The sequence below is a fragment of the Salarias fasciatus genome, chromosome 17 (assembly GCF_902148845.1).
Source record: "Salarias fasciatus chromosome 17, fSalaFa1.1, whole genome shotgun sequence".
NCBI classification, from domain to species: Eukaryota; Metazoa; Chordata; class Actinopteri; order Blenniiformes; family Blenniidae; genus Salarias; species Salarias fasciatus.
The window spans coordinates 1,942,151-1,969,107 of NC_043761.1; the positions used below are offsets into that span (position 1 = coordinate 1,942,151).

The window sequence follows — 26,957 nt, forward strand, 5'->3', positions numbered from 1 at the left end:
CCACTGGCATTACCTCTGCCGGTTGTACTCGCAGATACTCTTCTTCTGGTAGAGATTTGTCACATGAAACGGCCGTCTTTGTGTTCTTGTCACCGTCATGCGTCAAAGCGTGAAACTCGGCCATATTTGTAATTGTTCACCTGTATCCTCGTCTCCAGGATACTTTCCGGTGTTTCCGTCACCCAGAGTGTAAATGACTGATTCACTGCGGTGGTTGTTTGTGTCCGTCGTCTTTAAGCGTCTCATCGTGTGAACTGTCTCTGAACTCCAGCTGTCAATCATCCGGTCCCATCTGCCCACCGACGCCCCCTGCTGGCCCCTCTGGAGCCGGGGGGGGGGGGGGGGGGGGCTGCAGGACGGCACATTCTAGTGGGAACTGTGAAAATTGCTGAGCCACGTTGCTATGGCAACAGTGGGCATGTAGATCGGCAGTCTTTTTTTAACACACACACACACACACACACACACACACACACACACACACACACACACACACACACACACACACACACACACACACACACAGAGGAGTGACACAGTGAGGTTAGCACAGGATTCCCTGCTATTCCAGTTTCTATGACAACCCTCGACTCCCCCCCCCCTCGGCTGTGAGCGAAGCCGCCATCAAAGCGGCGACAGCAGCTGCTCATCGCCATGACAACGATACATACAGTCTGTGGTTAGAGGATGTGAAGATGTCGCAAAGTTCGCTTCACCTCAGACCACTTTGTACTGTGTGTGTGTGTGTGTGTGTGTGTGTGTGTGTGTGTGTGTGTGTGCATGTGTGCGTTCTCGTATTTCTATCCTTGTTGGGGCCAAATGTCCCCACAAGGATAGCAAAACGTGGAACGACGTGCCTTGTGGGGACCTTTTTCCGGTCCTAAGTAGGAGAAACAGTGTTTTCTTGACCATGTTGTTGTTACTGAAAAAAGTAAAAGTGCAAAAACATTTCTTTAGGGTTAGGCTTTGTTGTGGTGTGGGTTAGGGTTAGGGTAAGGGTCAGGGTTAGGGGCTAGACATGAATGGGAGTCAATGGACGGTCCCCACGAGGATAGAAATACGAGACTGAGCGTGTGTGCGCGTGTGTGTGTGTGTGTGTGTGTGTGCGTGTGTGTGGTCATTTCTGTCTCTTTTAGAATACTTTGTGAATCACGTGAATCTCTTGTGTATTTTGATTCTTGTCTTTTCAGTTTAATTCAGTTGATTCTTTCATTTTTTATGGTTGTTTTATTAATTAATTTATTTTGTACCTTTCATTATCTCTTGTGCTTTTGACATTTTTTTTCCATTAACATATTTTTTAAATCTTTGGTTATCTTTTCTTTGGCTCTTCTCCAACATTTTTGTGCCTTTTTTGGTTTGATTCTTTTGTGTCTTTGTGGTTATTTTATGTCTCATCTTGGACTCTTTTTTCCTGTAGTTTTTTTTTTGTCTATTTCTGATTGTTTTTTTTTTTCACACTTTGAAACAATATCCAGACAGCAGCTTCAGAGTTCATGCCTAATGGTTTAGGAGATTAGTGCCCTGAGACTTCGGCAGTGGTGTTTTCGGAGTCGGAGTTATTTGGCTGCAGGAGGAAGGAGGTGAGACCTCCTCGTCTCTTCCACCTTTTCTTTCCGTTCACGGATCGTTTAAAGAAAGTGGAGCAGAACAATTGGAGGAGGAAAAACAGGACGTGACGTCACGTCCTGTGGACGGGCGGAGGTGGAGGTCGGACCCGAGGGAGAGACGTGGTCGTCCTTTAATTCCAGCCAGCGGACGCCCGAACACGTTCGCCTCGCCGCTTCGGCCTGAAAATGCTAAATATGCTCTGAAGGAGAAGCCGTGGGAGGCTGGAAGATTCTCCGGCGTTTCAGACTCTCCACTGCCTTCGTTTGGAGACAAACCTGATTAAATCTGAATAAATCTGATTAAATCCTTAAAGCCTGACTAAAAACCTGACAACACACCAGAACCACAAACCGAAACACGTATAACTCAGCTGCATACCAGCAGTCTGCCGGGATTTCAAAATCTCACTCACTACATATAAATGATAAATACAATAAATACAGAAATACAGAATACACTTTTAAAGTCCAAAAAATTCTGAAACATCCTAAAGAAGTTTGTCAAAGTGTTGAAAACCAAACTAAAAACCACCTGACAAAATGTTTCAAAATCAACCACAGATTTGACAAAATTATGAAACTCGGGCTAAATGTTATTTAGATACCAAAAAGCAAGAGAGAAAAAAAACTGAAGATATGTTAAATGATTTGGTTCATCCAATAAACATGTTTTATCATATTAGACATTACTAATGTCATGCTGGCTGCTGGTAGCATCACCTCTCGATATGACTGTTTTTCTTTTTTTCTTCACCTATGATCATTCTGTGAAAACTGTATATACGGTAGTGTATTTACATATTTAAATTTGTCTTGTCTTGCGTGATTTTTTAACTGTTCTTGTGCTGTTGAAATGAAGTAATTTCCTCACTGGGGGCCGTATAACGGCTTTCCTATCTTATCTCTTAAATGTCCCTAATGTCAAGTAACAAGACCGTTTACATGAGTTCAAGTGAAAACTGTGAACCTGTGTGGCATTTTAGCTGTTCATTAACACAAACAAGTCTTTAAAAAAAGGAAGTACATTTAGAAAGTTTTTCAATAGAGGGTTTGTGCTGCTCACTCTTTGGAATTTAGCAGTTCTTCTCCTACAAAGCTGCCATTCACTAACAATTACTCGACCGTCATCTGCGTACAGGGAGAACGTGGACCAGCAGATACCCTACAGCTCCAGTAGCGGCTGGACATACGTTCTTTAGTGTTTCTGGAGTTTTGCGGTCTGGATCGCTTCGACGTGTCGTTGCAGATTTTGGCGGTCTCTAGTTGACTTTCCAGCTGTGCAGTTTAGTTGTCCTGGAGACGCAGACGAGTGGGCGGGGCTAACAGCTGCCTCCAGAGCAGATCTGATCAGAAACCAACGGCTCCAACAAGTGTTAATCATTTAAAAGAGGAAATGTAGATTGACTGAGACTGTCACGTTTGTTGTAATTTATTCTCACGTCTCTGTCATGTTTTACGTTTGGGGGAGGAAGTGAGAAAAGACGCTTTGCTTCTGATTTTCTCCTCCAGATGGATAGCAGTAGAAAAGAGGTTAGAAGAGTTTTCTCTGCACTCACAGCTGATTCAGAAGAAACAATGGTCCAGTAGTGTTAATGCTGTAACTATTTTGCTTGTGTTTGGATAACTGTGAAGTGAAAAGTGCTTTTCTTTTTGTTTTTTTGTTTTTTTTTGCATAGCCAGCGCTGGTTAATTAAAACACATGCCGACGATCAGCTGACTCTATCTGCGATTGGTCCGCTCTGTCTCGGCGGTTTCTCCAGACACATGCCTCTGAGTCCGGCTGCCGACACCAAACATGATCGCCCAAGGCAACAGGCGGTTACTAACGGCAACCCGACAGGCTCTGCTGTTGCCAGGGACGACGACGTGGACGACACGCCCCCTGGAAACAGCATCGTGGTCCGGATCGGCATCCCGGACCTGCAGCAGACGGTAACACCAGCTAGAGGCCACAGCACGTCTCCACGCTGATCTGCATCTGTAACCCTGAGGCGCAACACCAACCTGTGTGCCTGTGTGTGTGTGTGTGCGTGTGTGTGTGTGTGTGGGTGCGTGCGTGCGCGTGTGTGTCTCTGTCTCTGTCCGTCTTTCTGTCTGCTCCTGTCTCTGGCTCTCAGAAGTGTTTGCGGTTGGACCCAGAGTTACCCGTTTGGACCAGTAAGCAGAGGGTTCTGGTGACGTTGACTCAGTCTCTGTCGGATGTTTTGAACTATGGTCTCTTCCAGCCGGCGTTCAACGGCCGAGCCGGAAAGTTTCTGGATGAGGAGCGTCTGCTGAAGGAATACCCTCTGCCCCCCATCACCCCCATCCCTTATCTGGAGGTAAATTCTCATCCAGAGCCGGACCTTCTCTGTCCTGGAGCCCCTCCAGTTCACCCCCCCGCCCCTTCCCCCACCCCGATTCACCAAAGCCGAACACAGCCGGACACGTTCACTCCCACCAACACGCAGCGACCACCATAACATTTCCACACAGAAATACCGAACCGGAACCAAATCCAGATAAAAAAAGACCGAAACAACATTAAAACAGTGTCTGAAGGAGAATAGAGACATGAATTAACAGAATAACACTAAAATCTCACCAAAACTGCAAAAACACGAAGATGTTCCCTGTAAGAAGCTCAGATTTTGTTTGATTTTGCTTTGGGATGAATGTTCAGGGGAAGCGTAGCGACTGGAAGTGAAGTGTGTCAGTGAAGACATTTCCGAGAACAAGAAGCCAGTGACTGTTTTGTTTGTTTGTTTTTCTTGTGTTTTCATTTTTTTATGTCTGTCAAACATTTTTCTTCATGTGGGAAACTTCTTCAATCTCTCTGCAGCCGCTGGTTTGAACTTTCTCTCCACGCAATCAAATCGGGAGTTTGTAGATTTCCTGTCACATTTCAGAGATTTAATTTAAGAGTTTTTCCAATGAAAGACACAAATGTGAAGAACAAACAAGTTAAAGTGTTGATATTTGATATTTTTGGTCTGGATTGGAATAAACCACATAGTCACTGAGTGTAAGTGCCATGTACATCCACCAGGGGGAGCTGCAGAGAGAGATGAGAAAGTCACAGAAAGTAAAGAAGGAATTTGCGATCTGATTTTAAGAATTCACTGCATGAAATGATCTAAATGGAAGCTTTCTGTGACTTTGTTTAAAAAATAAAAACACTAAAGCGTTAAATGTTGTGCAGATTATTTGTTTCCTATACAGCTGGTTTTTTTTTTTTTGTGTGGCTACTTTAGTAAAATGGTGGAGATGTGAGATGGAGAAAATGTTTCTGAAGCCTTCGTTGAAATGATAAAATCCTCCAATGAACGAAGATTCAGATCATGAACAAACTGACCGTGTGTGTGTTTTTCTCTCCCTTCTCTGCAGTTTCGTTATAAAAGAAGAGTTTATACTCAAAGTTATGTAGATGACAAGCAGCTGGCAAAGCTGCACACTAAGGTAAACGTTCACACTTTTACTGGAGAAACTATGCAAAACGTTACAGAGATTTGAGTTTAAGTATTTTATTTAGGCGATATGTAATAATGATGACAGAAAGAAGGTGAATAAAGCATTTTTAAAATTGATTTTGTGTTTGTTTTCAGGCCAATCTGAAACGTTTTATGGAACATGTTCACCAAAAGAATGTAGAGAAAGTATCCAAATGGCTGGAAAAAGGTCTCGATCCCAACTTCCACGATTCAGACAGCGGAGGTAAGACAGAAAACAGACTAAAAAACAACAAGTGTAGTCAATCAGAGACGCAGACGGTGATCAGGGATGGTTTCTGGTTGGTTTTTGTCCCAGAATGCCCTCTGACCCTGGCCGTGCAGCTGGAGGAGAGCGAGGAGCTCATCAAGGTGCTCCGGAGCGGCGGCGCTCACCTGGACTTCCGCACCAGAGATGGGATCACGGCTCTGCACCGAGCCGTGCTCTGCAGGAACAGCGCCGCCCTCACGGTGAGACGGCGCTACTACACACACACACACACTTTGTGAGGAGATGGGCCCAGCACGGAGCCCTGAGGAACACCCTCTGTAACACTGAGGAATGGGAGCGCTAACTCCTCCTCCTGCTCTGCAGACGCTGCTCGACCTCGGCGCGTCTCCGGACTACAAAGACAGCCGAGGCCTGACGCCGCTCTACCACTCGGCCATGGTGGGCGGCGCCCCCTACTGCTGCGAGCTGCTGCTGCAGGACCACGCCACCATCGGTACCCCAACTCAACACACGCACGCCTCTGACAGCACCAGAAACTGTTGACTTTAAAAGTGACATTAACCTGAAAATCAGTACATTCAGGCAAAGACAACATTTCTCAGTTATCAGCAGATCACAAGAACACTTTCAAAGTGGGAATTAGGAATTTCCCAACTGGTTCCGTATATTTCCAAGTTTGCAGCTTCATTAATTCACCATGATAATAATTCTTTAATGCCTGAGTTCGTGAGAAGGGACCAGTCGGAGCCAGCAGCTGCTTTCAGACGCAAAACAAAAATCCTCCAGATGTTTTATTCATTCATTTGTGTTTTTGTGTTTGTTGGGGGAAAAAAAAACACTTCAGTTCTGAGAGAGTTCTTGTTGTCATGGTTACAGGGATGACTGATGAGAACGGGTGGCAGGAAATTCACCAGGTGACAAATCCACACACACACACACACACACACACACACACACACACACACAGAGTTAAATTAGCGGCACTGATGAGGAGTTCAAGCCCTGTACAATTATGATTTTGTGTGTGGGCGCATTTGTGCGCGCGTGTGTGTGTGTTTTCAGGCGTGTCGCTATGGCAACGTGCAGCACTTGGAGCACCTGCTGTTCTATGGCGCCGACATGAGTTCCCAGAATGCATCAGGAAACACCGCACTGCACCTCTGTGCTCTCTACAATCAGGTAACAGCAACACACCGAATACGCAACAACAACAACAACAACAGCAAGAGCAGAGCGCCCTCGCCTGTGCGGTGGGGGGTGACGGTGTGATGTGCTGCTGTTTGCAGGACAGCTGTGCTCGAGTGTTGCTGTTCAGAGGAGCCAACAAGGACATCAAGAACTACAACAACCAGACGGCCTTCCAGGTGACTCACAGCGGAACCGACACACAACCCGCTGCACAAACAACAACCAACAATTCAAGAGATGAATGAGCGAGTTTTTCCTGACACATGAATAAAAAGCTTTATTTACATTTACATTGGTGCTAAGAGCCTCTGAAAACTGAATTTGTCATAAAACGCTCTGATTGTGTCTCCATGGAGACGAGGGACAGTGCAACTCTTTAAAAACACTCCGACTCCATCTCCATGGAAACGGAATTAATTAAAGCAACATTTAAAAGAATGATTTTAGTTTTGTGCTGAGCATCAAAACAAGTCTCAATCATGAAAATACCAACAAATATGTGACCGTGTGTGTGTGTGTGTGTGTGTGTGTGTGTGTGTGTGTGTGTGTGTGTGTAGGTCGCAATCATCGCTGGAAACTTTGATTTGGCAGAAATCATCAAGATTCATAAAATGTCTGACGTCGGTGAGTTTTAACACTTTGACCTTCCTGCATGTGTTTGTATTGTCAGTGCAGGAGCTTGATATTAACTCTGTGTTTTTGTTTGTGTGTGTGTGTGTGTGTGTGTGTGTGTGTGTGTGTGTGTGTGTGTGTGTGTGTGTGTGTGTGTGTGTGTGTTTGCGTGTGCAAACATATGCGTATGTGTGTCCAAGTAGTTCCCTTCAGAGAAACTCCCTCCTACACGAAGCGCCGCCGAGCCGGCGTGACGCGCTCGGCGGCGGGGAACGGCCTGGCGTCTCCTCGCTCCCTGATTCGCTCGGCCAGCGACAACGCCCTGGAAAGCCCCGCCTCTTCACCCGGCCCCTCCCTCCAGAGCCTGGAGACGCACCACGACACGCACACGCACTCACTGCGACGTCACACGCGACGCCTCAGGTACACACCGTCACACCCTGAGATACACACACCTGAAACCCCCGGGATTCTCCGGCGTTTTAATATCAGTGTGTTTCACATGTAGAATGAGTGAGTTTATAATGGTGCCGGTGTAGTTAGTGACATTACAGGTGTAGTCAGCTGTAGTCAGTGGCAATGCAGGTGAAGACCGGTGTAACTAGTGACAGCCTGAGAAGCGTTAGTTAAGTACAGGTGTATTTTATAACAGTGCAAGTGTAGTTAGTAAGAGTTCAGGAGTAGTTTGTAAAGTACAGGTGTAGTTAGTAACAGTACAGGTGTAGTTACTAACCGTGTAGGTGTAGTTCATAGCAGTGTACGTGTAGTTAATAGACATGCAGGTGTAGTTCAAAACCGTACACGTATAGTTACTATCATTACAGGTGTAGTTAGTAGCTATACAGGTGTAATTAGTGACAGGGCAGGTGTAGTTACTATCATTACAGGTGTAGTTAGTAGCTATACAGGTGTAATTAGTGACAGTGCAGGTGTAGTTACCATCATTACAGGTGTAGTTACTGTCATTACAGGTGTAATTAGTGACAGTACAGGTGTAGTTACTATCATTACAGGTGTAGTTAGTAACAGTACAGGTGTAGTTACTATCATTACAGGTGTAGTTAGTGACAGTACAGGTGTAGTTACTATCATTACAGGTGTAGTTAGTAACAGTCCAGGTGTAGTTACTATCATTACAGGTGTAGTTAGTAACAGTCCAGGTGTAGTTAGTAACAGTCCAGGTGTAGTTAGTGACAGTACAGGTGTAGTTAGTAACAGTACAGGTGTAGTTGGTAACAGTACAGGTGTAGTTACTATGATTACAGGTGTAGTTAGTGACAGTACAGGTGTAGTTAGTAACAGTACAGGTGTAGTTAGTAACAGTACACGTGTAGTTGGTAACAGTACAGGTGTAGTTAGTATCATTACAGGTGTAGTTAGTGACAGTACAGGTGTAGTTAGTAACAGTACAGGTGTAGTTACTATCATTACAGGTGTAGTTAGTAACAGTCCAGGTGTAGTTACTATCATTACAGGTGTAGTTAGTGACAGTACAGGTGTAGTTGGTAACAGTACAGGTGTAGTTATTAGCCATAAAGGTGTAGTTACTATCATTACAGGTGTAGTTAGTGACAGTACAGATGTAGTTACTATCATTACAGGTGTAGCTGGTAACAGTACAGGTGTAGTTAGTAGCCGTACAGGTGTAGTTAGTAACAGTCCAGGTGTAGTTACTATCATTACAGGTGTAGTTAGTGACAGTCCAGGTGTAGTTACTATCATTACAGGTGTAGCTCATAACAGTCCAGGTGTAGTTACTATCATTACAGGTGTAGTTAGTAACAGTCCAGGTGTAGTTACTATCATTACAGGTGTAGTTAGTGACAGTACAGGTGTAGTTGCTAACAGTACAGGTGTAGTTATTAGCCATAAAGGTGTAGTTACTATCATTACAGGTGTAGTTATTATCATTACAGGTGTAGTTAGTGACAGTACAGATGTAGTTACTATCATTACAGGTGTAGCTGGTAACAGTACAGGTGTAGTTAGTAGCCGTACAGGTGTAGTTAGTAACAGTCCAGGTGTAGTTACTATCATTACAGGTGTAGTTAGTGACAGTCCAGATGTAGTTACTATCATTACAGGTGTAGTTAGTGACAGTACAGGTGTAGTTACTATCATTACAGGTGTAGTTAGTGACAGTACAGATGTAGTTACTATCATTACAGGTGTAGCTCATAACAGTACAGGTGTAGTCGTCTCCAGTCAGATTGTACTCGTTGACCCTGTGACCTCTGTGGCGGCTCCAGTCCGAGCGGCGGCGCCCACGTGGAGACCAGCCCTCCGTCCTCGCCGCCGCTGACCCCTCAGATGAGGAAGAGGAGGCTGTACAGCGCCGTGCCGGGACGCACCTTCATCGCCACCCGGTCCCACGTCCCCCAGGGCCCCGGGGAGATCCAGCTGCACCGCGGAGAGCGGGTCAAAGGTCAGGCGGAGGACAGACGGCGGAGTCAACGGACACTCGTGAAAGGCAGGCGCCTGACGTTGTTGTGTGTTTTCAGTGTTGTCGATCGGCGAGGGAGGATTCTGGGAGGGCAGCGTGAAAGGCCGGACCGGCTGGTTCCCCGCCGACTGCGTGGAGGAGGTGCAGATGCGGCAGTACGACCCCCGACTCGGTAAACGCCGCGCCCACCCGAGCCGTGCACGGTACGGCGCACGAGACACGCGTGACCCGTGACACGTATGTTTCAGAGACGAGGGAGGACCGCACCAAGAGGCTGTTCAGACACTACACCGTGGGGTCGTACGACAACTACACCTCCTACAGGTCAGACCGCCACACTGCAGCGCTGCCGGCAAATCCCCTACTGCTTCCACATGCTAGAAAAATATATGTATGTTTGAACACATTCAGTATCTTACTTACTTTAGAATATACATATATATCCAAACTTAAATATAAAAAAATTCTACAAATGTCAAAAAAATCAGTATATGACAAAATATGTACATAGAATATCATTGAAAAAAAATATTTTACATAATGTTCAGGCAGGGTTTAAAAATGACTTTTCAATAAGTTCGGTTGCTCAGTATAATATTTTACCATCGTTTTAAAAATTGACCTGAAGAATATCTTTTATTCAGTTTAAATACGATTTTTATGCAACATGCTTAAATTTTTTGGAATTAATTTAAGAAATGATGCAAAATGTTATTCACAATACAATTTAATTCTACATAAATGTTTTTATTTATTCTAAATACACTGAAAATGAAATCAAGCGCAAATACCGTTTGACATGACATTAAGTCGATCATTTATTGTATTTACCTGTGATTACATTTTTTTCTCACCAAGTAATATTATAGTGCTTGAAATCTTTTTCTGTGTACACTCTTTAATGGACTAATACTATTTATTCAAAATATGAATGTATATTTACACTCATTACTATTTACACATTTTTCTCTTTAGTCATACAACATAGCTAGAAACAATAATAGCATTTTATTGCATTTTTAAAACTACACCTAGCATTATAATTATATTTTCTAAGAACAGAAATCACATAAAATTATTACATATTGGATCATGAAAATGAGAAAGTCAAATAAAATTAAAAAAAAAGTCAATTTTCGTCATGGAATGAGTTACATCTCAGAGAATTAATCTTTGAGGATTTGTCATTAATAAATTATGTTTCTGCCGTTTGTACTTTGAGGTCATGAAGTTTCTAATTCCAGCCGGTTGCTTTGATTTGCAGCGACTACGTGATCGAGGAGAAGACGGCGGTGCTGCAGAAGAGGGAGAGCGAAGGATTCGGCTTCGTCCTCAGAGGAGCTAAAGGTAGAAGCAAAAAAAGAAAAAGTCCAGAAGATGAGCGGAGGAGTGGTGGGAGGAAGAAAGGAAAGAGAGAGATATTTAGAGCTGAGAGGAAGAAAAAAAAAACACTGGTTTCATAACAGTCGAAGGGGAGCGGCAGGCCACGCCCCTCCACTTTGCAAACAAAGTGGGAGGAGCTAATCACTTCAAAATAAGACTGCAAAAGTTCTTAAACTTTATACTTTCAAAACAGTAAAAAAAAGTAGAATCCTTCAAAATGAAAGCAGAGAATCAAGAAAGTGAGTTCTTGTTTTTCACGTCCAGTAAACACCGTCTCCTCTTCTGTCTGCAGCCGAGACCCCCATCGAGGAATTCGCCCCGACGCCGGCGTTTCCCGCCCTCCAGTACCTGGAGTCGGTGGATCAGGGGGGCGTGGCCTGGAGGGCGGGGCTGCGGACCGGAGACTTCCTCATCGAGGTGACAGCAGAGCATCTGGGAGCGGGTGTGAGTTTCCCGCTGAGGCTCAGACCCGCTGACGAGCGTCGCTGTGCAGGTGAACGGCAGCGACGTGGTGAAGGTGGGGCACCGGCAGGTGGTCTCTCTGATCCGCCAGGGGGGAAGCCGCCTGCTGATGAAGGTCGTGTCCGTTTCCCGCAAATCTGAATCCAACCTGATCAGGAAGAAAGGTACGACGCACTCACACACTCACACCTCACACACTCACACCTCACACACTCACATCTGACCGATTCACTCAGTTTTGTTTTATATGGTTTTAAACACATCTTGGAGTGGCTATTTTTCTTTTTCTAAATTAATCAATTTAAAAGTGAAAAGTTTCTCTAATCAATTTACACAATAGTTAAAACAAACACAGAATAAGTCAAACTCTCCCCTTGTAGCCCCGCCCCCTCCAAAGCGAGCGCCCAGCACATCATTGACTCTCCGGTCCAAATCCATGACGGCCGACCTGGAGGAGATAGGTAAGCACACACACACACACACACACACACACACACACACACACACACACACACACACACACACACACACACAGTGTTGTGAGCTGCAGGAGTGTTGCCGTATCTCTGACCGTTGTTCTCTCTGCAGCCAGGAGGAGGCGCTTCGGTGAGTCGGACCCTCTGAGTCCATGTGGTTTCAGTCTGTGGGCATGATGTCATAGTGATGTCGCAGTCATGTCAGAGTGATGTCATAGTGATGTCATAGTGATGTCGCAGTCATGTCATAGTGATGTCAGAGTGATGTCAGAGTGATGTCATAGCGATGTCGCATCATGTCATAGTGATGTCGCAGTCATGTCAGAGTGATGTCATAGTGATGTCATAGTGATGTCGCAGTCATGTCATAGTGATGTCAGAGTGATGTCATAGTGATGTCGCAGTCATGTCAGAGTGATGTCATAGTGATGTCGCAGTCATGTCAGAGTGATGTCATAGTGATGTCATAGTGATGTCAGAGTGATGTCACAGTAATGTCAGAGTGATGTCAGAGTGATGTCACAGTTATGTTAGAGTGATGTCACAGTCATGTCAGAGTGATGTCACAGTAATGTCAGAGTGATGTCAGAGTGATGTCACAGTTATGTTAGAGTGATGTCAAAGTGAAGTCATGGTCATGTCGCAGTGATGTCACGGGGACATTTCCACCACTAATGCTAATGCTAACGTTTACATTATTGATCATTGTGATGGCAGAAAAATGTCCCACTCATTTTTAACTAATTTTTCTTTTTTTATTGTCAAAAAATTCAACTTTTTTAAATTTATTTATGGATATATAATTTCTTGATATTTTGGTTTTAAAATATTAAAATCTGAACTTTTGGGTTGGTGATCCAGCAGTGGAATTTATTGTGAATCATGATTTTGATTTTAAATGAATATTTTATTATTTGGTGTTTTTTTTTTCTATTGATCATAAAGGCATTTTTTGTTTGTCTTTACATTGATCTAATTTTAGATTCGTATGCCATCATACAAACTATTTAATTAGCTGTATAATTTGGACATTTTATTAAACAGAAGTGGACAATCTGGAGTGAATAAAAATGAAAAATGGGTGAGAAAGAAGTGAAACCACAAAAACTCATAATGCCAGTTTTATTGTGGGTCTTTTTTTTGTTTTCTTCACATCTGTGTGGAAATGCTCCTCATACTTTTGACTGTTTGAAGGTCACAGCAGACGGCAGCAAACAGGGAGTTACGACTGAAAATCTGACCTTTGATCCTGAGAAAAGGACATAAAATAAAACAGATGTCGTGTTTTGGTGGGAAACTTCTATGAAGTGTTTGGTTGAGGAGTTTCCCAGTGCTGCTGTGGCCCTGATGGATGGTTCCACTGTGCTGGTGTTACATGATGGTTGTCTCTGCTCGTGGTCGTGAACGTCGCCGCACCATCAGCTCACATTCCCCCTCCTGTCTCCCGCTCTCCAGAGAAGCTGGATGAGATGTTAGCCGGAGGTCAGCAGGAGGTGGTCCTGAGGGGCCGCCCGACAGACGACTTCAGGGCGGCGACGGTCAAACAGCGACCGACCAGCCGGCGCATCACACAGGCCGAGATCAACGTAAGACCACCCAGTCGCGGGACACATTTCTCTATAGATCCTGTACATTGAGTAAATCAATCAGCTTTAATAATTAAAGCCATAGAAATCGTGTAAATCCTGTGCAAATAGTGAAGAGACTGAGTGTGAAAACTTTGTGCTCCCTCTCATTGTGAGTCTTCATTCTCCTTTCAAACAGTCATTTGTTTCATTGAAGTCTGAAATATTTAATCTCACTGATTTAATAAAAAGCAGGAAATCAGCCACTACCTCCGCCTCGCTGCAGGGGGCAGCACTGAGCTGGTTCTTGAATGGCACATTTTAAACTTCATTTATCTGTATATCTGATTGTAAAAGTTGGTTCTTCACCTGCCTTGAACCACATCAACCACTTATCATGTGCTGAGTAGGCGCCACCTGCAGGCCAGACATGCACAAGACAGGCAGTAAAGAGCAGACAACACAGAAGTGGAGACACCAAAGACTGAAGATTTGCAAAGATTTAAATGAAAAAATAGCTTATCTACAGGAACAGGGTGCTGAAGAAGGACGTCTCTAAACGTTTGTTTCTGGTTTGTGCAGTCGCTATTCGAGCGTCAGGGACTGGTGCCTCCAACAGCTCCAGAGAAAAGCACCATGGCCTTACCCAGAGGGATGTCCAGGACCAAAAGCTTCGGAACCCCTGAAGACGACAGGATCTCAGCTCTGATCAACGAGAGTCGGTTTCCGCGGAGCTCCTCGCTGACGGACAGCTTCATCCCGCCCCCTCCCCAAACGGCTCCGCCCCCTCCCCCCTCTGCCTCCTCCACCTCCTCGCTCTTCCTCCTGGACTCCGGCCCGCCTCCCTCCTTCCTGCCCCCTCCACCCCCTGCACGGGGGGAGGGGTTGACCCGCTCCAGCTTCAAGCCGGGGGCGGAGCCTCGGCTGCAGGAGCTGTGCGACTCGCCGACGAGAAGCCACGCCCACGCCGAGCGGCAGAGGAAGGCCAGGTCCATGATCATCCTGCAGGACACGCCGCCAACGCTGCAGACCGAAACACACGTGGCCGCCACCACACACACACTGCACACGGCCACACACACCGCCACCCACACACTGCACACCGCCACACACACCTCCACCCTGTCGCTCCACAGCACCAGCCCCGCCCTCGGGCACTCGCCGGTTGTCACGGCGCCGGGGGCGACCAATTGAGAATCCGTACGCAAACGTGGGGCACCAGGCGGCGCCCAGCAAACCCCAGAGGAGGAAGTCGCCTTTGCTGAAGCAGCTTCCGGTTGAGGAGCAGGGTGAGAACTGTTCTGCTTCTGCAGAGATTTGACTCTGTTCCTTCTCACCCAGCGGTCGTCTATATGTCTTCCAGGTTTGGGAATAAAAGATCACGAAATGTCAAAGCTGGAGGTGAGCGGACCCAGCAGCCCCAGCAGGGCCGAGCTGTACCAGCAGCAGGTTCTGTCTGAGCGCGCTCGAGTCCAGGGCCGCCGCTCCTCTCTCTTCCTGTCTGTGGAGGGGGCGGGGTCAGAAAACCAGACCACGCCCCTGCTGACTCAGAGCCACTCGATGGACGACCTCGGCGAGCTTCCTCCTCCGGCCCCCGTCCTGTCGCCTTCACCGACGCCGCACACCTTCCTCCACCCGCTGACCGGGAAACCTTTAGGTTGGTTCGACCACAGAAGCAGTTGGTTCTGTCACACCTGTGGCTGTTGATGTTGTTCTCACAGAGAATCCAGGAAAGCTGAAAGTCAAAGATCCACAGATGGTGCCTGCAGGAAAGTTCACAAAACCAACAACGTCTTAGTTTGACTGAGTTCTCTGAATGGAACTCTGAGCTTCATCACGAAACAACAAATGATCCAAGGCAGCTCAGAACCGAGATTTAGAAAGCAACAAGACTCTTCTCATAACAGAGGAGACTCTTGAACAAACAAGGCAAATCTGAGAGGGAACTGGATGAAGCCTTCAGGTTTTCTCCCAAAGACAGGAAGTTCACAAAATGACACTTAAAGGATTCTTCGAGGCAGAAGAGTACCTTGGATAAAACTGTGACGGACTCTTCGAAAGAGATAAGATAGTCCAAAATGCTTTTAGACATTCTGGAAAAAGCACTCATGATTTACCTTCGGGCTACTCTGTGACACAAACAAGGCCCAAGCACAGAACTTAGAAGTGAAATCTGAAAAGACAGAAGGGCCGTCGAAAGAGCTATCAAGAGTGTACATGGACAAAACTCTGAGGTGTTCCTAAGAGGATAAACTGAGTGGTCCAAAAGTATTTAGAGGAAAGTATTGAGGAAAAGGCTTTAATACAATCCTCAAAAAGCAAGAAGGGTTAATGCTAGTGCCTTTATGGAAGTCTATTCTTAACAAGAGCAAATAGGATCCTGTTCCACAGAGAGGAGTGAATCTTTCTTCAATGGAGACGAAGACTGAGAACAAAAGTCAGAGGGCCCAATGAGGCCAGGATGCATCAGCTCATCCACATTATTGGTGGGAGACTCAGTAAAACCTTGAAGAAATTGTTACAGAAAGAAGATTTTATATTAGTTTCTTTAGGAAAGTCCACCAAACCACCAAGGGTCTAGAACAGAACCGGGCAGGACAAAGATCCAGCTTCTTGAAAGAAGTGTCAGGAATTTTTCAATCCTCAATAAAATCTTTCTGTTTCCTTTGATGTCCAGACCCTTCGTCTCCTCTCGCCCTGGCTCTTGCTGCACGAGAACGAGCGCTCACCGCCCGGACTCCGAGCCCCGAACCTCGAACCAAACACGCGTCCGCTTCCACCACGCCCATCCCCACTCCGGCCGCCAGCCCCGAGGGCCGGCACAAGCGCACCCCCATCGCCACCCCGCAGAGCAGCCCGGAGCCGCGATCCAAGCGCACCACTCCGCAGACCAGCCCGGAGCAGCGGACCAAACGCACCACTCCGCAGACCAGCCCCGAGCTGAGGCACAAGCGCATCACCCCGCCCCTCTTCCCTGACGGACAGGTGGAGCGTCCAGAGACCGAGGGAGGGGTGACTTCACCCGCTGGCCCCTCCCCCGAGAGGTGGAGACCTTCGCCTTTACCGCCGCTAGCAAACGAGAGCCATGCGGCCCTGATCGACCGGCGCAGGAGCCTGACAGTGGGCAGCTCAGAGGAGGAGGGCGGGGCTTACACAGTGACACTCCCACCTGCTCTGCTGTCATCCAGCGATGAGGAGACGAGGGAGGAGTTACGCCGGATCGGTCTCGTAACTCCTCCCCCTGCTTTTGCCAGTCCCACCGCCCCCCTGCCGCCCACCTCCCTCAGCCTGCTGCCGCGCGAGCGGGGGAGGGAGGGGGCGGAGACAGCGCCCCCGACTCGCTGGGCAGACGAGAGGAAGAGGAGGGAGGTGAAGACCGACTCCACGACAGCTCCTCCCCGAGCTCCCTCCCCCCGTCCATCACCCTGGCCTCCCCCACCGCTCCAACCTCGCCCTCCTCTCCGCCCGCCCCTCCCCCCTCTCCCCCCTCTGCCGCCACCTCCCCCTCGGCCCTGAAGCCCCGCCTCCGCTCGCCCATCGGTCGCGGCCGCTCGGCCCTGCGGGACCCGCTGCTGAAGCAGTCGTCGGACAGCGAGCTGCTCCCGTCGGCGTCGTCCTCGTCCTCCCCCTCCTCGCCGCTCTGCTCGTCCCCGACGGGCGGCGGCGGCCGGCAGCCGCGGTATCTGTTCCAGAGGAGGTCCAAGCTGTGGGGCGGCGGGGATGACGACCGGCGGGGTCTCAGCCCGGACGAGGGACGGCCAGCGGCGCTGGGGGGCCAGGGGTCCGGTTCCGCCGTGGACCTGACCAGCCGGTCGGCGTCGGCGCTGGAGCTGAGCGGGAGGGCGGGGTCTGGACTGGACCTGGCCAATCGGCTGCAGCTGCTGAATAAAGACAGTCACTCTCTGGGGGAGGAGCCGAGCCCCCTGGACCCTGGACGGAGGTCACCAGTAGGAGGCGCCAGGTACTTGATGAAGACCGGGGCGCTGCCGGGGGTCCCGCCCCTCTCGGTGGGCCGTCCCGCCCTGCAGACGATAACCGGCTGTGTTGTTTGTGTTGTTGCAGATGTGTGGCCAGAGCTGACAGTAAATGGTAGTTTTTTCCTCTGGTAAACACTTCTTGTTATCGCTAAGATCAGCTAACAGGCCATTAACGAGCATCCGCCTCATGAAAGCTAACGACTAAACCCTGAACTCATCTGACCCTTCAGCTCCGAGGCTGGGTGGAATCATGTCGTCTGAATGAGATTTATCAAAATTTAGCAACAAATCAAACTGTTTTACGATTCTGGTGGAGCGAGGGTGAGTTTCTTCTACAAAATTCATTCAAAACGTTCACAGTTCACCTTTTTGAGGGAACATTAAACAAGAAATGTCAATTTCTTGGAATAACTTCAACATAAAATCAACAAATTCAAAATAAAAGTCAATAAATTTTCGGATAAATGCTTCTTTACTTGGTTTCAAATAAATTATATGGTTTTTCTAAATCTGAAATAATTCCAAATTCAAAAAATGCCTGTTGTGACAAACAAAATGTATTTTCATTTCAAAGCTGATCATTTAAAATACTAAAACGTTAAAGTTAGTTCTTCTTCTGTTCATTCCATTAACAGTAATAATGTTTTTCGCTAACGTCGTTTCCTGCTAACCCGCTAACCCGGCTAACGGCGTTTGTGACCTCTGCGCTCCTCAGTAACTGGCTGTCGTTGCTCTCCAGGCTGTTCTCCAGTCTCGGGGAGCTCCACACCATCTCCCAGCGGGGGTACGGCTCCAGCTACACCGTCCGGCCCGGCAGCCGCTACCCCGTCACCCGCCGGAGCCCCTCCCCCTCCCCCTCCCCGTCGGACCGCTCCATGGCGATGACCTCCTCCACCTCGCCCTGCTCCGAGAGGCCCGACCTCAGCTCGGGCCGCGGCCTGACCATCCTCAAGTCCTCCAGCCTCAGCTTGCCCTCCGAGCCCAAGGAGGTGCGCTTCGTGATGCGCAGCGCCAGCGCCCGGACCCGCTCGCGCTCGCCGTCGCCGTCCCCGCACGCCTCCCCCTGCCCGTCGCCCGTGCTCAGCGGGCCCCTGCTGGCCCTGCGGCCCTGGAGGCAGCGGCCCCTCAACCTGTGGAACAAGTACGACGTGGGGGACTGGCTGGAGAGCGTGGGCCCTGGCCGAGCACCGCCAGCGCTTCAGGAGCACGAGATCGAGGGCTCGCACCTGCCCGCCCTCACCAAGGAGGACTACGTGGAGCTGGGCGTCACCAGGCTGGGCCACCGCATCAACATCGAGAGGGCGCTCCGCCAGCTGCTGGAGGGCTCCACTTGACCCCCCGCCTCCGACCCCTCGCCCCTAGACGCCCTGAACTGTGACCTCCAGACCTCCCGGCTCGGCTCCGACTCCAGGCCGGCACTCTGAGCACAGAAACCCCCGGTCCAGATCTCTCAGACGTTCATCAGCTCTTTGATCCCAAGCTCCAGCGAACGTCCCCGTCATCTTCATCTTCATCATCATCATCATCATCATCATCATCGTCATCGTCATCATCATCGTCAGTCAGGAGGAGGGATGAAGGAGGAAGGCCACTGGATCTGCCCCAGAGTTTCCTGTTTCAGCCCAAAAGCGCTGTCGACTAAATGAGGCTCATGAACCTAAAGTGTAAAGAAAACATTTAGAAATACTTAAAAAATATATATATTTTTTTTTTTTTTCTCCAAGGAGCCAAAACGATCAAAGAGCTGATTGGACGGCGTTTTCACGGTCACATTAAGTAAGACATGAGGAGGAAGTTAGAATATAGTCTGAGAAAATTTACCTGTATTTTCATTCTCAGCATTTTAAAGTGAATCATCACACAAATTTGACATTTTCCTTTATTACATTTAAATGTTTTTTTTTTCTTTTAAATCTCCGTAACATTTCAGCCGTGTTGAAAATGTTGCATCTTTCATTCATTTCATTTTCATTTCCAAATTTTTTTGTCTTTATTTTCAGGAATTTGACATCTTTTTTTCTAATTTCAATTTTCTTCCTGTTTTCTTATTTTCATTATTGTTATTAATCCTCTAGCTTCACCGACATCTTTCAGTATTTATCCTCAGTAAGCTGCGTCTCCGTCATTCGGCCCTGGTTCTCAGTGTGTCGCCTGTAATGAGCCGAGCCAGAGGAGGCTCCTCCTCAGGTTTTCCTCGCTGTGGCCTCCAAACGTTGCGCTGCTGTAAACCGGTGTGATTCCCGCTCCGTTTCCCCCGACGAGCGTCAGCGGACGTCGGACGCTCGGCGAGCTCCAGGAGCCTCGGCGACATCCGGGACATTCCAGCCGAGGGACTTCCTCCTGTCTGGTGACTTCTTTTCCTCCAGATATCAGAATTTGTGTTCACTCTTCAGTTTCTAATCTTAACCTGCCGATCATTTAGGACTTTATTAATAACAAAGTAATAATATAATAATAATACCGTGGTGGTGATGACTTACAGAGTTCGTAACTGTCTGGAAAAGAGTTGATTTTCTTTGATTTTTGACAATGAGTTGAATTTCCGGTGTGTTTGGAGGTGAAATTCATGATGACTTGTCAGTGACGTGGTGCCGTGTTTCAGGGAGAGCTGCCGCAGAGCTCCAACCGGAAACCCCCCGGTTTCCTACCTGCTAACTGAGGGCTTACTGTACATGGTGCTACCTGTTTTAAAGCCATCTGTACAGACAATACTCTACCCCACCCTCCTCTCATACTTATATATATACTCATGAATATGCTTCTATATTGATATACAGACATCTTCCCCCCCGTCGCAGCCGGAGCCGGGGCGACCGGCCCGGTTCGGTCCGGCCAAACGGCTCGCAGCGCCAGGATCAGGCCATACGTGGAGCTTCCTCTCTGCCATAAAGGGGATCTTTTCCTCGCCATACGTGGAGTTTCCTCCAGATCACCAAATCGCTTTGAATCGCCGCAGGGAAGACGCCCCGGCGTTAACGCCGCCCTGCTCCTCGCAACCACCAGGCCGAGAAATGAACCCACAAATTGTGACGACGATTTCTGAAGCTAATGCTAGGCTAATGCTAGGCTAACCGCGTGGTGCCGTCTCTTCAGTAAAAGTCTTTTTTTTCTGAGAACTGAAAAATACAAGGAAAGATCCAGATGTGATCCCTGAACCAGGAACCGATTCTGATTCTGATCCGCATTCTAATCTACAATCTGATCCAGGATCGGGTCAAACTCTGATCTACATACTCGAAATCAGATTTAACTCAGAAAACGATCCAAATCTGATTCTGAATCTGTTTTTAGTAGAACGAGGGTTCTTGTCCCAGAACTAGAATCTGTTCGAGGAACTGAAACTAAATCTGATCCAGAAGCTGTTCCTTCAGCCAGATTATGGTCCTGCGTCTGATCCAGACCGGTCCAGGCACTGATCCAGAATCTGATCCAAATACAGAGTTTAAAACAGAGAAGTACAACCCGGCTGGAAAAGAGGATTAATCTGAAACTACTGCAGAACCGGTCCAGGAACCAAACTAAAGCCAGCTGCTCACCGGACCAAAACGAGACCGAACATGACCTTCAGACCGGCTGAGAACCGGTCCTCTAACAGTTCACCTTTATAACGATGTGAAACAGGTCCAGAACACTTCAACCTGGTTATTAAAACAACTTGAAACCTTCAACAACCAGTTTTTAAGCAGCGATCTACTTCAAGACTGTAGGAAAAAGTAATTCATCTTTTTTAAGGCTTCAAAGATCAAATTTAATAAACAAAAAAGGAGATAAAATCCGAAGGGGAACAGTGCGAATGCCTCCGTTTTTTTAATATAATAATGAAAAAGATGCATTTATTTGAATTCTATTTATTATTGGACACATTGAAGCCTTTTAAAGTTGTTTTCATCTCACATCACTGAACTTCCGACCGTAATTCTGCCGACTCATTCACGTCTTGCTGTAAATTCATTACGTTTCGGCGCATGCAGACACTTCCCAGCATGCATTTCAGTCAATAACAAGTGTAGAAATGCCGGTTATTGTCTGAAATGTGTTCACAACTGTCCAGGAAGCAAACATGGCTTCAGACGTTAAAGGTTCACATGTAATTTTGTTTTATATTGTTGCTACAATTGTTCAAAACAACTCAAAGAATTTTGTTTTATTGATGAATAGAAATGTTCAACTAAAAAATGCTTTTTGAAATGATAGAACATTTCTGCAAAATTTACTACATAACCTGACTCAACACTGCCCCCCGGTGGACAAAGGTAGAATGTTTCATACATCGCTCTCATCCACCAGTTAAACGAACATTGAGGTCCTGAAACACTTTGTCAGCCATCTTTATAGACAGTTTTTCACCTTAAAACCAGATTAACTTTTAAATCACACTAAAACTTTCAGAGCGGGAAAATCTGTGGACGGATTGACGAGTGGCGAATGTTTTCAGGACAACCGAGAAAATGAAGACGCTGCGATCAGAACAGGTTTAGCGCAGGTTTGTGAAGGATGAGCAGCTACAGCCTGGTTAGAAGTCTTCTTAGTGCTGATGCTAATCGATGAGCTTTTTACTGAAAGAACTCTCTTTTTTATTTTACTCGACAAGCAGAAGCTGAAAATGTCTGTTCTGAAAAATTCTTTAAGTTTTACAGTTATGCGTTTTTGAAGCTTAAAAATAAAAAAACTCGTATTGACGATAATAATTCATTATTATCCTAAAATAAGATTTCATATTTTACTCAAGCATAAAAATAAGTTTAATAACTTTTGTTAACGATCAAAAACCTTCTGTTTGTGTCAGTGTTTGTGGCAAAGTCAAAACAAAATTCTAATAATAATTTGTTTTTATTGAAAAAAGCATAAATAAGGACTTTTCAAGGACCATTTCAACATCCCACCAAGAAAAAAGCAGGAAAACAAGATTTTTTTTTCCCCACTACTGACCAAAAACAAAGGTTTTTGTTTGTTTTGATGTAATTCTTAAAAAAAATTGAAATATTGGAGTTCATTTCCCAAAATTCTGATCTTAGCTATAAAATATTAAGTTGTTAGCTTTTCTTTTCCTGATTCCACAAATTTCAACTATTATCATGAAACTTTTTTTTATTTTTGGTGGCAAAAATGCTTTTTTTAAAGGATTTTATTGAATACTGGGGGGAAATATAATGTCCATTTCCGCATGGCGCCTTGGAGACGGTTCAGTCGGGTCGAGCTGAAGTTTGACAGATTTTATTGATCGGAATCAGAAATCCACCCGACCAACGCCGGCAAAGTTTAATCCTCGTCTTTTCTTAGCGTCGATCTTGAAAAGCTTCCCCCGTTTCAACCCCCTCCTTCCCTCTAAAGCACAATCAATGCTTCAGTGCCTGTTTCCATGACAACGGTTTTTATGCGACTTTCGTACGTGCAGAGCCGCCGACGCGATTTTCCAAAGTTTTAAATAAAGGAAGCGAACGATGTGGTGTTGGAAAGTGAAGCCTGTGTACAGCAGTAGACTATTGGCTCGGTTTAATATATATTACGTTAGAATTATGTAGCTATAGTGTAACATATTTTATAACAAGTAGACGCCAACATTTATACGGTCATATTTTGATATGAAGTCTTTATTCATGTGTGACGTTCACAGACGGCAAACAGCTGCACTGGAACTTCAGGTTTCCTCCACATTTACCTGGTTTATAAATACACACGCGAACCTTCCTTTTTTTTGTTGAAAAATATTAATCTGATTTTTTTTTTTACAAATCCCAAAATGTTTGAAGTTTTGAGGAAATAATTGTTTAAAAAATTTGAACGTGATTCCCTAATAGTTTAAATCATTACGTATTTTTTTTAATCTCAGCTTCTTCTTTTCCTTTACATTTCAGCATTATCATCTCTTCTATATTGTTTCCTGAATCGCTGTATTTTAAATGCATTTTGACTTAAATTACAAATCACAACTTTTCTTGACTGTTCAGTTAATTCCCAGATTTAATTCCTCTTCTCAAGAACTATCCCAACACATGTTTGATTTTTTTTTAAAATGCGGACAAAATTTAAATATTGTTCAAAGCAATGTATTCCACCCAAAATTAAATTACTCATTGTTTAACTGATTTGAAACCAAAAAAAATAAAATAAAATTGTCTATCGCCTCAAAAGTTTTAAAACGAGATCAACTTGAACCTTTAGTTTTGCGATAGAAGAAGCATTGCCTTTACATGGTTTCACCACTAGAGGGTATCAACATTTTTTTTAAATGTTGTTACATATTTTTTTAACTTTTGTGGTTAGTTTTCTGAAGGTAGCAAAATAAAGTCATAAAACAGCTGCTTTCTTCTTTTCAACTCCTTTTTTGTTTCCGTTTTGTTCATTAATCATTGTGAACAACTTTCAAATCTTTACGTCGACTGTTTTCCTTGTCAAAACTATTAATTCAGCTTTTATTGTGAAGGAAACTCTGAGATCAACGACTCATGTAAAAAAGTTAGTTTTATAAACTTTTCTGTTGACTTTTCTGACTGGATGTTGAGGAAAACTTCCAGTTTGCCGTCTGTGGGCGGTCCCGGCCCGCAGATCTATATTTCTATATGGTGTACATCTACAGTATATATATGAGGGACTTGTAGTCTACTGGGCAGAGTCTCCGCGGGGCGAGGCGCTCACACCGGGCTGGATGTGGTTGGAAACCTCGGACCTTAGGTCAAGTGCTGGGATCCCTCCGATACGCCGCCGTCGTGCCGCTCGGCCAATCAGAAGGCAGAAAGCCGCCATCAGAGACCGGCGGCGTTCAGACGACAGGGGCTGGTTTTTACTGGAATGAAGCGTCGCCGTTTCGTCTCCAGCTGCTCGGTTTCATGGCGCGGTGTCAGAGTCCAGGCGGAGAGACTCGCGGCGCGGCGCCCCTGCTGGCTCGGCCCCCCTGCTGGCTCGGCCCCCCCTGCTGGCGCGGCGCCCCCTGCTGGCTCGGCCCCCCTGCTGGCTCGGCGCCCCCTGCTGGCTCGGCCGGGCAGCTTCACTGCTCACAGACGAGCTCCAACTGGAAAAGTCCGGCTGTGACCAGAAACCGACAGCTGGAGACAAAACCGCTTCACTCCTCAGTGTGATGAAAGGATGATTCAGATGTAGGAAGTGAAGGAAGGCTGAGTCACGATGGCCGCCGCCGCCGCCGGGCTCCGATGAACCCTCAGCTTCCTGCTGATTGGCTGAAAGTCCTGATTCCTCTCCTGTGTGAAACCTCCTGATCCTCACCCGGTTGTAGTTTTATGGTTTGATGGTAAACCCCCCCCCACCCCCCCTCTCCAGCTTCCTCTTTTACAGTGTGTGTGTGTGTGTGTGTGTAGTTCCTGGACTGAGTGGTGTGTGTGTTCTTGTAGTTTGTTTTTTCTTTTCTTCCCTTTTCTAGGAAGTGAGGAGCTACACCGACGGACACCTGATGAGCTCTGTAACCACAGACTGTAACCTTTATAATAAACGCTCATTTATTACAAAGAGCGAGCGCCGCCGTCTCCCGTCTGATTCTTTCACATCGAGAGCCTCGGGCCCTCAGATCTCTGACCTTTGACCTGTTTGGATTAAAGCAGAGTTAATGAGCGACGAGTTTGACACAAACTGAAACTTTGGGTTTTTATCAGCAGCAGGTTTGTTTGCTCTGCAGATCAGATCCCGCAAGAATCAAACATTTAACGCAAATTCAAAAATGAAAGCATAATATTTTAAAAAATTACGTTTAAAATGAGTTTTAATCAGATCAAACAAGTTGATCATTTCAAATAAAGTATTGAATTACTGTTATTATAAATCAAGACAAAATACAAAAACTGACAGCTTGATTCACTTTGAATCACATTAAAGAGAAAATATAAAGACAAGAAGCATCACACTGAAGGCATCAGGAAGGATTTCCTTCATATTTCAACCGGTGATGTTAAAATTTCACATTTCTGATGAGTAAATGTGAACAAACCACAGTAATTCGTGCTATAACAGTCACATTTCTGGAAATTCTTGGAAAACGTTTAAAAATCATTGTGATGTTACAAACAATTTCACAAATTTAGATCAGTATCCGACTCTCACACACACACACACACACACACACACACCACACACCACACACACACACACACACTGAAAAACTGTCCTTGGAATCACCTGCTTCATGATTTAAAGTAACAAAAATCATCTCATTTATTCAACATTTCTGAGTCATAAACTAAAAACATCTTCTTGCTGTTCAGCTGAATTTGCATCCGTCAGTGGGAGGAAGATGCTCTAAAATATATATTTTATATACAGTTTTTTTATCAGTGTTAAATACTGAATAAGTGACTTATGAACTGAAGTCTCTGGTCTGAAAATGATCATTGATCATGATTTATACTTTGCCATGGTTCCTGGCTGAGATTGGCTTCGATACTTGAAATGAGATTCAGAGAACGTCCTTCCCGGAGCTGTGGGTGGATTTTGGCCTCGTTCAGACACCAAGGATCGGTCTGACTGAGGCGTGCTGCAGGTGAGTGACCTCTGGGTGACCTCTGCAGAGTGTGAACCAGCAGTTAGACAAACACTGCTCTGTCCCCATGTGAACTTCACCTCCTCTCAGCAGGTAAAAATTCCTTTTTTTTCTTTCTGGGTGAGCGGACCAGCTGATTGGCCCGGCGCGCTGCCCGCCTCATCCTCTCCGCTCCCATTGGCCACAGCCGACCCGGGCGCGGTGAGGATGCCAGGTCATTGTGGACAGAGTGCCGCCGCCGCCGCCGTCGCCGCCGCCGCCGCCGCCGCCGCCGCCGCCGCCAGACGAGGGTCGGAGCTGCTCTGAGCGGAGAACGAGAGGAAAACCAGGTTCCTCAGAGCATCGAGTCGCTGGTCTGGCTCCAGAAGAAAGTAAGTCAGTAAAATGTATTCATGTCGCGCTTTTCCCAGATCAGCCTCACAACGAGCTTCACAGTGTAAAAATCATTTAAGGATCAAAACGTTGCACAGTACAGGGCCGAGCTGTAGGGGCGTGATTAGGTCTCTGATGGGACATGGGAGCCTGGCCGTCTAGGGGTCAAAGGTCAGCAGCAGGATTTTAAATCCTGGGTCGTCAGGTCGTCAGCAAATAGGTGGTACGAGACATCGTTGAACCGCTGGATTATCTGACCCAGAGGAAGCACGTATAGCGGGAACAGGAGGGTCCCAGAACTGAGCCCTGAGGGACACCACACTGCAGGCTGGCTGAACACTGCAGCTCCGACCAGCCAGATATGAGGAAAACCACTGGAGCTCTGGACCGGACGGGCCAATCAGGTCCTGCTGCCTGTTCATCAGGATCTGGAGGCCGACTGGGTCAAAGGCTGAAGACAGGTCCACCAGGACCAGGACTGTCCTCAGACACCAGATTTCTAACATTTTGGACAGGAAGGGGAGTTTAGACATCAGTCTGGAGTTCTTAGGTCATATTGGTCCAAGTTAGGGTTCTTCAGTTTAGGTTCTATGACTGCATGCTTGAAGGTGGAAGGAAACACTTCATAAGAAGCGACGGTGTGACATTTGGTCACACATGGTCCGATTGTGTCAAAAACACAAAG

At 46.4% G+C, this 26,957-nt stretch overlaps 1 protein-coding gene across 1 annotated transcript in view; it reads left to right on the forward strand.

The window, feature by feature from the left end:
- Nucleotides 1–19,927, forward strand: part of shank3b (SH3 and multiple ankyrin repeat domains 3b) — a 24,806-nt gene extending 4,879 nt beyond the window's left edge. Inside the window, 26 exon segments of the mRNA XM_030113095.1 lie at nucleotides 3,371–3,542; nucleotides 3,728–3,931; nucleotides 4,977–5,048; nucleotides 5,195–5,303; nucleotides 5,397–5,548; nucleotides 5,673–5,802; nucleotides 6,186–6,223; nucleotides 6,372–6,488; nucleotides 6,596–6,673; nucleotides 7,055–7,121; nucleotides 7,313–7,532; nucleotides 9,359–9,534; nucleotides 9,611–9,724; nucleotides 9,801–9,876; nucleotides 10,817–10,899; nucleotides 11,228–11,352; nucleotides 11,429–11,561; nucleotides 11,778–11,858; nucleotides 11,986–12,003; nucleotides 13,329–13,459; nucleotides 14,021–14,602; nucleotides 14,604–14,727; nucleotides 14,802–15,095; nucleotides 16,116–16,733; nucleotides 16,736–17,399; nucleotides 18,155–19,927. Of these exon segments, the coding sequence (XP_029968955.1) occupies nucleotides 3,375–3,542; nucleotides 3,728–3,931; nucleotides 4,977–5,048; nucleotides 5,195–5,303; nucleotides 5,397–5,548; nucleotides 5,673–5,802; nucleotides 6,186–6,223; nucleotides 6,372–6,488; nucleotides 6,596–6,673; nucleotides 7,055–7,121; nucleotides 7,313–7,532; nucleotides 9,359–9,534; nucleotides 9,611–9,724; nucleotides 9,801–9,876; nucleotides 10,817–10,899; nucleotides 11,228–11,352; nucleotides 11,429–11,561; nucleotides 11,778–11,858; nucleotides 11,986–12,003; nucleotides 13,329–13,459; nucleotides 14,021–14,602; nucleotides 14,604–14,727; nucleotides 14,802–15,095; nucleotides 16,116–16,733; nucleotides 16,736–17,399; nucleotides 18,155–18,749 (5,169 nt within the window). The 5' untranslated portion in view covers nucleotides 3,371–3,374 and the 3' untranslated portion in view covers nucleotides 18,750–19,927.
- Nucleotides 19,928–26,957: the final 7,030 nt, after the last annotated feature.